Source organism: Babylonia areolata, chromosome 3 (assembly GCF_041734735.1).
Source record: "Babylonia areolata isolate BAREFJ2019XMU chromosome 3, ASM4173473v1, whole genome shotgun sequence".
Classification (NCBI taxonomy): Eukaryota; Metazoa; Mollusca; class Gastropoda; order Neogastropoda; family Buccinidae; genus Babylonia; species Babylonia areolata.
The window spans coordinates 10,785,640-10,798,139 of NC_134878.1; the positions used below are offsets into that span (position 1 = coordinate 10,785,640).

Genomic DNA, 12,500 nt, shown 5'->3' on the forward strand with positions numbered 1-12,500 from the left:
TAAAAAAAAAAAAAAAAAAAAAAAAAAAAATCGTACGATTAAACCACTTGCGTACGTTTGTTGTGTCCTCACGACATGCCCAGTCTGACAGGCACTGCTAGTTCTAAAGGCATCGGTGACTTGGTTGGCACAGGCCAAGGCACGAATCCTGCTGGATCAACAGTGATAGTGAATTACTGGTCTCAGAATTGTTCTCTGTTCTGGAAAGTCCTGTCACCAAGGCTTTCAGTCTGGGTTCCCGTTGGGCACCCCCATCCCCCTCCCTCCTCACCCCCCCTCTGCATCTTGGCTTACATAGCTTAGTTTGGATCACGTTTCGATATTTTTAGATTAGATAATAATGTGTGTGTGTGTGGGGGGGGGGGGGGGGGGGGGGGGGGGGGGCGAGGGGGGGCGTGGTGGTGGTGGTGGTGGTGGTGTGTGCGTGTAGGGGGTGGGAGAATCTTCAAATATTATTAGAAGATAATGTAGGGGGACATCTTCCTTTGGGTTGTCAATTAACCCTTTCACTGCCATCAGATTTTGCTATATGCTGAGACTTTCTCAAAGCAGCCCCCACACCCCCATTTTACACCCTGAAGTAAGAAAGAAATCAAAATAAAGCGATGTGACTGCCCTCCCCCCCTCTGCCTCTCCTTGAAACGAGAGAGAGAGAAAAAAAAAAATCAAACGAAGCGATGAGACTGATCCTGGGAAAAGAAAGGTCCACAGTGGATGCTTCACTCCACGGGTCTCCAGCCCTTGATGAACATCTTTATCTTGGACATGTCCAGGTCCCTCATGCCCGGCAAGGTCCTCAGCACCTTCTCGTCCAGCGAGGCCAGCAGCGTGCCGTCCACCTTCTCCTGCCGCAGCTTCTCCACGGTCTCCTTGGCCAGGCCCACCTTCTTCAGGGCGTTGCCCAGCTCCGCCACCGACATGGAGGGCAGGTCACTGCTGCCCCGGCCGTTCAGGCTGTCTCCCCCAAACACGCTGTCCACGCACCCCGAGTCGGACACACGTGACCGGAAGTTAGCAAAGGTTGCCCCTAAAGGGAGGTCATCTTCAGAACTTTGTTGAGAAACGTCGGAGTTACTGGACTTGAAGCGGGCCGGAGGCAGTGGCAGGGCGTTGATGGACTCACCGCCACCCATCTGAACGTAGTCCCCTGAGGTTGGGCAAGCATGCAGGTAGCCAAGCGAGGCCGAGTCGCTGGGTTTGCAGAACTTTGGAGGCTGTGAAAGTTTCGCCTCGCTGTTGCCGAGAGCAAACACTTCATCCGGAACACTCATCCCGCCAGAGCTTGGCTTTTTGGGAACGGGTGGGGGCTTCTTTGGTGTCGCAGGGCGCGGGGGAGGTGGTTTTAGGTAACCAAAGATAGACGGTGGGTTTTCTAGTCTGTCAAAGAAGGCAACATGGTTGTCATCAGTTATATCGGAAAGACTCGTGGAGGCAGATAGTTTCTCTCGACAAACTCGCATGTTCTCGATATTTACATAAAGCTCTTCGGATTCATCCGTGGAAGCAGCTTGTTCTTCAACCGCAGCTGATTCGGCGCTTTGGTCAACCGCCATGTCCGCCAGTTCTGTCACCAACGTGTTGACGTCGCTACTGGTGTCATCAGGACTATGGCTCCTATTCGGATCATACCCATCGTAGTAGTTGAAGCTTTCTCTTTGCATGTGGACATAGGGATCTGACAAATCCTGCGTCGATCCCCCACCTTGACTGGACAGACATGTGGAGGCATACTCACAGGACTGCAGGCTGGTGTCGCTCAACAGCCATGACCCATTTTCAAAGACGATGCCGTGAGGTTCTGGGGCAGGCCTGGGGTCTGGAATGGGGGGCAGGGGTTTGCTTTTGGGGGCTCCTCTACCCACGGACAAAGAGGGTGAGGACTGTGATCTCGTTTTGGGTGGCACTGAGGGGGGCGTCTGTTCGTCAAGTGAACTCTGTCTGGCACTGTCGTGTTTTAGCTTGGCCGTGTTTGTCATAATCTCATATGGTTGATCGTCCCTTGAGGACTGATTGTGACGCTGTTCCACTGGCCGCAGCAAAGAGGATGGAACCTTGTAGATGGGTTCTTCAGGCTGGTCAACAGTCTTGCCATGAAGGCTTTCAGTGTCGGGGCGTGTAGCTTTGCTGTCAGTCTCGGCGCTACCTGCCAGGGGAACAGAATCGTCACCAGGTGTGGAGGGCGCGGCGCCTTGTCCTCTGAATACCGGGAACGTCAGGTAAGTATCAGCCAGAGAAATACTGGACACTCTCTGAGCTACGCGGGGTACGTCGAGTCTTTTGGGTCGAAGAACGGGGGTTGCTTTTTCATCTGGTTTTACATCATTCATCTTGGATTCTCCATCCCAAACTCGCGTGTACGTACTTTCATCACTCGGGCTGTGACTGGGAGGTTTGTTTTTCCGGGGTTTGGGAGGTGTCGGGGGTGGAGTTTTGGAAGCGACGGTTGACGGTTTCGTTACTTTTGATACAAACCTTTGATCTGCAGTTTGATCCATTGGTATGTAGTTAGGGGTGGTCGGTGTGCCCTCTGAAGACCGACTGGAGCATGCAGGAGATGGGAGAGGCCTGTTTTCAGCAGGCACCGAGTGCTGCCGTTGTTGGTTGACCCTGAGAGGGAGAGACTCTGCAGGCTCAGGAAGGTTGTAAGTGACGTCTTTCTTCAGTGACTGGGAACTGATCGTCACAGAGTCAGTCAGTGGGGTTGTCTCGGAGTTGGGGATGGATTTCTTGGCCTTCTTCTGGCAGGGTGTGGCTTGGGCAGGAGACTTGGGTGTCGTTTCGAGGGGATTGAAGAGCTCCTGGTCCTCTACGATACTCGGCCTTTGCCTGGAAATTCTGGACACCACGGTGTCGGCACTGTCCGAGACGGACTGCTGGTCGTCAGCCCTGTCCTCCTGAGCGTCACCACGATCAGGGGCCTCCTCGGTGTTGACGTAGTAGGCCACCTTCATGTTCCGCATGTAGGTGGTGGCCTTGTCCTGACACAGACCTTTGGCGCTCAGGTAGGCACGGGACGACAGCAGCTCGCTGGTGTTCCTGGCAGTGAAGAACCTCAGGTCGGAGTCGACGGGAAGGTCCAGCAGGATGTTCCGGATGTTGAGCAGCGTGCAGCCGATGACGGAGCTCTCAATCTGCGAGGTGTGCAGAACCAGAGTGCCCGTGAAGGAGCAAGGCGTGGAGGGGACGCGACCGAAGAGCAGCTTGACCACGCAGGGGAAGCGGTAGTGGGTGCAGATGTCCTTCAGGCGCAGGATGGGGATCTTGGGGGTGCCGCTGCCCTCGGTGGTGACCATGTAGAAGGTGCCCCTGCTCTCCACACGGAGGTACAGGTCGCGGTCGTTGTGGTCGGTGCACAGCAGGAACTTCTCCTCCTTCCTCACCGTCCTCGTCCCCCCGAACAGCGAGGACTTCTTCACCTGGACACCGCACCACAGTTCGTGTCAATCAGTCAATCAATCAGTCAGTCAGTCAGTCAGTTAGGACACCGTACCACAGTTCATGTCAACCAGTCAGTTAATTAGGACACCACACACAGTTTAGGTCAACCAGTCAGTCAGCCGGTTAGTTAGGACACCACACACAGTTTAGGTCAACCAGTCAGTCACTCAATTAGTTAGAACACCACATACAGTTCATTTCAACCAGTCAGTCAGTCAGTCAGCCACTTAGGACACCACACACACTTCATGTCAACCAGTCGTTCAGTAAGTCAGTCAGTCACTCAGTTAGTTAGGACACCACATCAGTTCATGTCAACCAGTCGTTCAGTAAGTCAGTCAGTCACTCAGTTAGTTAGGACACCACACACACTTCATTTCAACCAGTCGTTCAGTAAGCCAGTCAGTCACTCAGTTAGTTAGGACACCACACACACTTCATGTCAACCAGTCGTTCAGTAAGCCAGTCAGTCACTCAGTTAGTTAGGACACCACACACACTTCATGTCAACCAGTCGTTCAGTAAGTCAGTCAGTCACTCAGTTAGTTAGGACACCACACACACTTCATTTCAACCAGTCGTTCAGTAAGCCAGTCAGTCACTCAGTTAGTTAGGACACCACACACACTTCATGTCAACCAGTCGTTCAGTAAGCCAGTCAGTCACTCAGTTAGTTAGGACACCACACACACTTCATGTCAACCCAGTCGTTCAGTAAGTCAGTCAGTTCATTAGGACACCACACAGTTCATTGTCAACCAGTCGTTCAGTAAGTCAGTCAGTCAGTCAGTTAGTTAGGACCACCACATCATGTTCATATTCATACACCAGTCATTTCAGTCAGTCCAGTCAGTTAGTTAGGACACCACATCAGTATTCACATGTTTCAACCAGGATTTCAGTCGTTCAGTAAGATTCAGTCACTCAGTTAGTTAGGAACACACATCAGTTCAGTTTCAACCAGTATCAGTTCAGTTCACTAGTCATGTTCAGTCAGTCAGTCACGTCAGTTAGTTAGGACACCACATCAGTTCATTTCAACCAGTCGTTCAGTCAGTCAGTCAGGTAGTTAGGACACACTAGTACATGTACGAGAAGAGAGAAGAGAGGAGAGAACTGATGAGCGGAAGAAGGGTAGAGGCACACAGAGGAGAGCAGTCAGGAGAGGAAGAGAGTAAGACAGGTAGGATAGCAGCGAGAGAGTAGAGGTAGAGGAACGAGAGAGAGAGAGAGACAGGGAGGGGGGAAGGGAGAGGGCACAGAGAGAGAAGAGAGAGACAGGGAGGGGGGAAGGGAGAGGCACAGAGAAGAGAGAGAGACAGGGAGGGGGGAAGGGAGAGGCACAGAGAGAGAGAGAGGGAGGGGGGAAGGGAGAGGCACAGAGAGAGAGAGAGAGACAGGCAGGGGGAAGGAGAGGCACAGAGAGAGAGAGAGAGGGAGGGGGAAGGGAGAGTCACAGAGAGAGAGAGAGAGAGGGAGGGGGGAAGGGAGAGTCACAGAGAGAGAGAGAAGGGAGGGGGGAAGGGAGAGTCACAGAGAGAGAGAGAGAGGGAGGGGGGAAGGGAGAGGCACAGAGAGACAGGAGGGGGAGGGAGAGGCAGGAGAGAGAGAGACAGGGAGGGGGAGGCACAGAGAGAAGAGAGAGAGGAGGGGGGGAAGGGAGAGGCAGAGAGAGAGAGAGACAGGGAGGGGGAAGGGAGAGGCACAGAGAGAGAGAGCAGGGAGGGGGGAAGGGAGAGGCAGAGAGAGAGAGAGACAGGGAGGGGGAAGGGAGAGGCACAGAGAAAGAGAGAGAGGGGAGGGGGAAGGGAGAGGCAGAGAGAGAGAGAGAGACAGGGAGGGGGAAGGGAGAGGCACAGAGAGAGAGAGAGGGAGACAGGGAGGGGGGAAGGGAGAGGCAGAGAGAGAGAGAGAGAGAGAGAGAGAGAGACAGGGAGGGGGGAAGGGAGAGGCACAGAGAGAGAGAGAGAGAGAGACAGGGAGGGGGGAAGGGAGAGGCACAGAGAGAGAGAGAGACAGGGAGGGGGGAAGACAGAGAGAGAGAGAGAGAGAGAGAGAGAGAGCAGGTTGTGAAGGCAGCTGCACACAAAGACAGGAGAAGAAAGAGAGAGTTGGGAGTCGGAGGGATCGGACTGGGAGAGGATCAGGGGAGGCAGCATGGTTTGTAATAACACTGACTTTAAAACAAATCGAATTACAAAACACAGCTTCAACAGTTGGGCACAAGTCAGTATCAGTCACCTCTTTCCCACGACTTCTCATGATTCTGAAGGATGTTTTACTGCCAACAAAAATGCAACGCTCAATGGATGGGGGGACACACACACACACACACACACACACACACACACACACGACACAACACACACACACACACACACACACACAGTGGAGTGTTGGCCCAGAGGTAACGCGTCTGCTAAGGAAGCGAGAGAATGTGAGCGCACTGGTTCGATTTCAATTGTTGCCAGTATTTCATCCCCCTCCACTAGACCTTGAGTGGTAGTTTGGACGCTAGTCATTCCATATTCGGATGAGACGATAAACCGAGGTCACGTGTGCAGCATGACATGGCGTACGTGAAAGAACCCGCGGCAATAAAAAGGTTGTCCTCTGGCAACATTCTGTAGAAAAACTGTGACGGACGAACCCGGGTGTGGCGGTGTATGGAGGAATCATAATGAGCGGCGTGGGAGTAATGCCACTGAAACGGTGCAGATGATGGGGCAGCGAAAAAAAAAAAAAAAAAAAAAAAGTTTCCTCCTCACCTTGACCTTGGACTCTCCCACGTACAACTTGCCCATCCGCAGCACGTCACCGGGGTACACCAGGCGGGGCCGAGGAAGACTGTCCCTGCCTGGCTCGTTGCAGGGCATCTGCACCGCCGTCACCGGTTCGTTTCCACCCACCAGAAAGCTCTCGCACTTGGACAGCGCCAGTCCTGCCACCTGCCGGAAATGAGGAACGACCTTGTCCGCCTTCACTTCGTCCGGCCGCCCCAAGACTGCGAACCAGCCTGCAAGAGATGGAGACAGCGAGATGTCAAGTTAGAGTTATTTGGCATCGATAATCACAATATTTCCAATGCAGCATTATAAGTGTATCAATTATCTTATACTAAGTGGCAAAATGTGTATCAGCATCTTAAAAAACACACACAAAAAAAACAAAAAACAAAAACAAACCCGAAACAAGAATCACCTCCTCTTCTTCAGTTATCTTTAAAAAGGAGCTTGGCATCAGAAGTTTGATACAATGAAGTCGATTTAAGGAGTGTTTGATGTGATGTTATTGTTTGAAAGCTGCTTTCCATAGGGGGAAAAGCGTGAATAGAGGAAGAATCAGCAGATGAGAGAATGCGCACACATTCCTCAACTCACACTGAAGCATTAACAAACCCAGGCACACACACACACACACACACACACACACACACACACACACACACACACACACACATTTTGAAACATTAAAAAAACTGCAAAAAAGTGTCCATCCATTGGAAAGCACACAGGCAGAAGTGTGTGAGAATGGTCAAGTATTGTTGAATTGCATTGTTATTATATTTTATGTCTTATATCTACTTTTAGTTTGCCATTTCATGTCTATTTTATTCATATCCTTTAACTGATTTTGTGTTGCACATGTATGGCTGTGATGATGTATGTATGATTAACTCTTAAGTTACCTTTTCAAAGGTTTCTGTTGTGTTGCTGTTATCTACTGTGACTATTTATTGTACGCATGGGTCGCCATCTAAACATTTTATGTCTTTCATGTATACATGTTGAATGACTATGATTTCTGTGTATTGTTTATGTGTTTTACACCACAGATGAATTTCTTTTGTTGAGATAATGAAGTATTCTGTTTTCTGGGCCGTGAGTGAGCAGCAGGGGAAGAAATGGAGAGATGGCCTAGAGGTAACGCGTCCGCCTAGGAAGCGAGAGAATCCGAGCGCGCTGGTTCGAATCACGGCTCAGCCGCCGATATTTTCTCCCCCTCCATTAGACCTTGAGTGGTGGTCTGGACACTAGTCATTCGGATGAGACGATAAACCGAGGTCCCGTGTGCAGCATGCACTTAGCGCACGTAAAAGAACCCACGGCAACAAAAAGGTTGTTCCTGGCAAAATTCTGTAGAAAAATCCACTTCGATAGGAAAAACAAATAAAACTGCACGCAGGAAAAAATACAAAAAAAAAATGGGTGGCGCTGTAGTGTAGCGACGCGCTCTCCCTGGGGAGAGCAGCCCGAATTTTACACAGAGAAATCTGTTGTGATGAAAAGAAATACAAATACAAATGCAAAAATACCCCGCTTCAAAAGAAACTGCACTCATTCCTGCAGTCCCTCTCCAAGATCCTCACGACCTTTCACACACCCACACTGGGCCCTTTTTTGTGTGCCATTGTTGAAAAAACTGACCGTAGAAAAGAAAAAGAGGCAGAGTTAGAGTCTAGTCTAATAGTGCCGGGGCTACGGAGAATGGGCGGTCTGGTGGGGAACCTAAGAGGTAAACCCCCATCCTCTAAAGCATACGGCGAGTCAACAACGAAACAAAATATACAACAACAAAAACAAGAGAGGCAAGGCCTTCAAGACTCACTTGTGATACATTTAAAAATAAAAAAAATCCAAGCTTTTTATGTATTGAGTATAATTTCAAAATGTAATGTTTAAGATGAGAAAGATCAGTTTAAAGCAAATTAAGTCCCCTAGCATTACAGAGTAATTTCCCTTTTTTACTATCTGCACCAAAACGTTTGCAAAATAAATAAAACTTCCATGCTTAGCAAAAGAAGTTCCTGTTTGAACAAAAAATGATAATGATGACTGCTCTAGCTGTTGGGTCAGAATATCAGATCAAAGTGCCAAGTTTAGAGAATACAAAAAATATAAATATAACAGTAAATGCAGTTTGCATATAATGAGGCTTCATTCTTTATTTTTTTTGTGCCCATCCCAGAGGTGCAATTTTGTTTTAAACAAGATGACTGGAAAGAACTGAATTTTTCCTATTTTTATGCCAAATTTGGTGTCAACTGACAAAGTAGTTGCAGAGAAAATGTCAATGTTAAAGTTTACACAAGTGAGTCAAAAACGAAAGGAAGAATGAATGGCGGAAATATCTTTATTCCAAGCACGCACGTCAAATCCAATGAACAGCGCTGACCTACACATCTCCCTCCCCATCTCTATATTCAACACGGATACAGAAACGCACCCCTTCTAGTGTAGTGTGTGTGTCAATGAGTGGTTCACCTTCAGGCATTGCGGGGAGGGGTGGGGGCTGGGGGGCAATGTGCGTGAATCACAGATAAAGTCTCCTGCAGACGGGAAGTCGAAAGTATGGATTTCTACAGCTGGGGGGCAATGTGCGTGAATCACAGATAAAGTCTCCTGCAGACGGGAAGTCGAAAGTATGGATTTCTACAGCAGAGTGCTGGTTGAAAATCACCGTGTTCCCGCTCCCCACATGGTTACCAGGCTGGCAGCCCTGGCTCTACTCGAAAACACACACACACACACATAACATAATGTCTAATATCACTTAATGTATATAGACATTAAATGAACACACACGCACACAACATATTGTCTAATCTCTCTCTCTCTCTCTCTCTCTCTCTCACACACACACACACATCTGCCCAGGCCTAGGATCGAAACTGATAAACAACAAATAAAATTTGAGGGTGTGAACCAATGCGGGATTACCTGAATTTCCCCAAATGCACGCAAACTGTACACGGTCATTATGATTTTGCGAAGCGCTGCACGCCAATTGAATACGGTTTTGTCGCCATGTTTTGTTTGGCACTCACTAATCCAGTAAGAGTTTGCTACAAGCTGCACCAAGTTTGATAGAGGTCTGTGACCATAATGTTTGCACAAAGATTTGAATCCAATGAAAGGCTGTCCAACAGGAATCTGCTAAACGCTACACTCAGCTTAGACAAAGCGGAGGACTTAAAAAAAAACACACACAAAAAAAACAACACCTCTGGCTCAAGATGACAATCAGTCACCTATCATTCTTATGTTCGAGACCCATTTTTAAAAGACCATTCGTTCTCAACATGATTCCCCTCGCCTCTCTCTCTCTGTGTAAGGCAAGGGCGATTTTTTTTTCTCTTGGAGTCTCCATATTTACTTGTTCATGCAATACTTTTGTGTTCGTATATTGTTCGCATGTTAACAATATTCAAAACACTTTATAAGGTATAACATCTTGTTTACTTTTGTTTGACCCGTTCAAATGTGGCGATGTCCTTATATTGAATAAATCGTTCGTTCGTTCGTTCGTTCTCTCTCTCTCTCTCTCTCTCTCCTACCCCCGCCCCCTTCACTCTCCACTCTCCCGAACATTCAGGCACTGACCTTTATAGTCCTCAGGGATGAGCAGACGGTCGCCGACGTCCTTGATCTTGCTTCCCGACTCCAGCTGCACGTGCAGCACGTTGGAGGCCACCACTTTCCGCACCGTGCGCCGAGTGTGCAGCAGCAGAGGTTGCGCGAAGTCGAAGTTGACGTTGTCCATGGGCGGCAGACAACTCTTGTCGCACGTCACCACGAAGGGGAGAGCATTGGCCTTCAGGATGGACCCCAGGCACTTGGCGTGTGGCCCCCATTCTAAAGGCGGAGGGGTGAACGTCTGGATAGGGGAGGGTTCCGAGGAGGCGCTGTCTTTGCCCTGGCTGTCCTTCCGACGGTTCTTCTTCATGTTTGCGTCAGCCGATAGATTTTGGTTTTACCTATCAGTTGCATATACGTTGAACGCCTGATTGTATTTTGGTTCATGGAGATTTTCGACTTTCTCGTTTCAGAACTAACACAGATTTTAAGTGTGTTGGACAAATCAGGTTCTTTTTATGTTCTGAATTGTAACATAACAGGATATCTGTCTTTTGTTGTTGGTTTTCTCTCCAAGTGAATCATAGGCTCTCGACCATCCAAAACCCTTAATGTCTTTATTCTTGTTAAACGAAGCATACACAAAAGGTGTACAGAGGGTTGAATGGTTTCATGAACTCAACAAGACACCGACTGCAAACAAGACGAAGTTTGTTTTCTTCATCTTGTAAGGGATCTGTACAGCTCTGAAATGTTTCCCCCCCATCTCCTGTGGCGACACAGAAATATCGTCATCAGTGGTACCCACAGGGTGCGTGTCACGTTTCTGTTGTTGCACTAGTCAGGACAGTCGGGGGTTCTCGTGAGGGTTAAAACGTCCTTTGTTGAGCGAAGTGAAGAAAATATTGGCATGGAGTGCACACTGAAAATGCCTGTCAGACCTGACGTAAAACGAATAGAGAAAAGGAGATCTGAGATTGCTGGCCTACTGCTGATAAAGCCTTTGGGAGAGAAAAAACCCCAACACCCAAACCAACACTTGACAAATCACACTGACCTGGTCAATACTGCCGGCGATTACATCAAACACTGGCAGAATTCAGAAACACTAGCACAACAAGTTTACAGAGTGAAGGATAAGAGTGTTTCTTTCAAAGGCAGGAGGAGATCGTGAACGATGGGCACACTCTGACGTAAAACGATGAGAGTGCAGGAGACCGGGTATTACTGGCCTACTACTACCGATAAACCCTTTTGGAGAAAAAAAACAAATCACACTGAACTGGTCAATACTGCCGCAGGGTACATCAAACACTGACAACAAAATGCAGAAACACGATCACAACAAGTTCACGGTGAATATTTCAAAGGAAGGAGATGGTAAACGATGTACATACACTGTCCGGCTTGAATGGAGTGGGTCTGACGATCAACATGGACTGGACACGTGTGGTTTGCCTTTGTGTGTGTGTGTGTGTGTGTGTGTGTGTGTGTGTGTGTGTGTGTGTGGAATGCGTCGTGCTGCCGAAGGTTTAATTATCTCTCCGTGACGATGGTGTGACTGGGCAAGTGATGAGTTAGTTCCCCACGCCGCGGAAGCCTCAGTGAGTCATCTGAAAAAAAAACAACACAAATCACAACGACATTTTTGGGTCATCTTCATCACGCGCAAGATGTGTATAATTATCATGTATAAGAGGAGAGAGAGAGGGGGGGCAGGGACGTGCACACGGGGGGCACGCGGTTGTGTAGATTTGTGCGTGTGTGTGTGTGTGTGTGTGTGTGTGTGTGTATGTGTGTGTGTGTGTATGTGTGTGTGTGTGTGTGCGTGAGCATGTGTGTGTGTGTGTGTGTGTGTGTGTGTGTGTGTGTGTATGTGTGTGTGTGTGTGTGTGTGTGTGTGTGTGTGTGTGTGTGTGTGCGCGCGCGTACGTAGTGCGTATGTGTGTGTGTGTATGTGTGCGTGTGTGTGTGTGTGTGTGTGCGTGTGTGTATGTGAGCGAGAGAGAGAGAGAGAGAATGAGTGAATGAATGAATGGTTTATTCATTACAGTCCAGGCCTCTAAATGAAGGGGTCATGTGACAACATGCACCATTATAGAAAAATAAAGATATATACAGTCTATTGTGAACACAAATGTCTCTCTTTGTTTAAATGCTCGATACACAAAAAAAATATATAGATGTTTCACTAACTTTTGATTTGCTGAATACGTTAACATATGAAAGCGGAAGAGACTACGCTGTGTACATTTTTCGGGAACAGTTGTGTTAAAATCTGAGTCATACGGCACACTACAACACAACACACTCCGTCTTCTATGCAATTTCCACACCGTGAGCTTGAAGATAGACAGACAGAGAGACAGTCAGATAGAAAGATAGAAGATAGATAGATAGAAAGATGGATAGATAGACACACAGTCAAGATAGACAGATAGATAGATAAATAGATACATAGAGCGAGAGCGAGAGCGAGAGAGAGTCAGGGGGTCTATTTTCGTAAAGCCAGAGGGAAAAAAAAAGGCGAAAACCAGAAAAGTACCAAGAGGAACTGGTCAGCAAATGCAGCAGGATTGAACAGAGAAAGCGCGTAGAACTGCACAACAAACAAACAGTTGTAATGAAAAGTAAATACATCTCGTGTCCCGTTTACAGTGTTGGAAGAAATGATCAGTAAAAACAAAAATTTTAAGGCAAAACAAC

The 12,500-nt window shown here is 48.2% G+C and overlaps 1 protein-coding gene across 2 annotated transcripts in view; it reads right to left on the reverse strand.

Annotated features, from left to right (window-relative positions):
- Positions 1-404: 404 nt before the first annotated feature.
- The window catches only part of LOC143280443 (uncharacterized), a 41,816-nt gene continuing 29,720 nt past the window's right edge, over positions 405-12,500 (reverse strand). For both annotated transcript variants that reach the window (XM_076585087.1, XM_076585085.1), the window contains exons 2-4: positions 9,822-11,407; positions 6,207-6,454; positions 405-3,416 (exon numbers count right to left, since the gene is read on the reverse strand). In XM_076585087.1, coding sequence (XP_076441202.1) covers positions 720-3,416; positions 6,207-6,454; positions 9,822-10,164 — 3,288 coding nt within the window. In that variant the 5' untranslated portion in view covers positions 10,165-11,407 and the 3' untranslated portion in view covers positions 405-719. The remainder of the gene's footprint in view (positions 3,417-6,206; positions 6,455-9,821; positions 11,408-12,500) is intronic.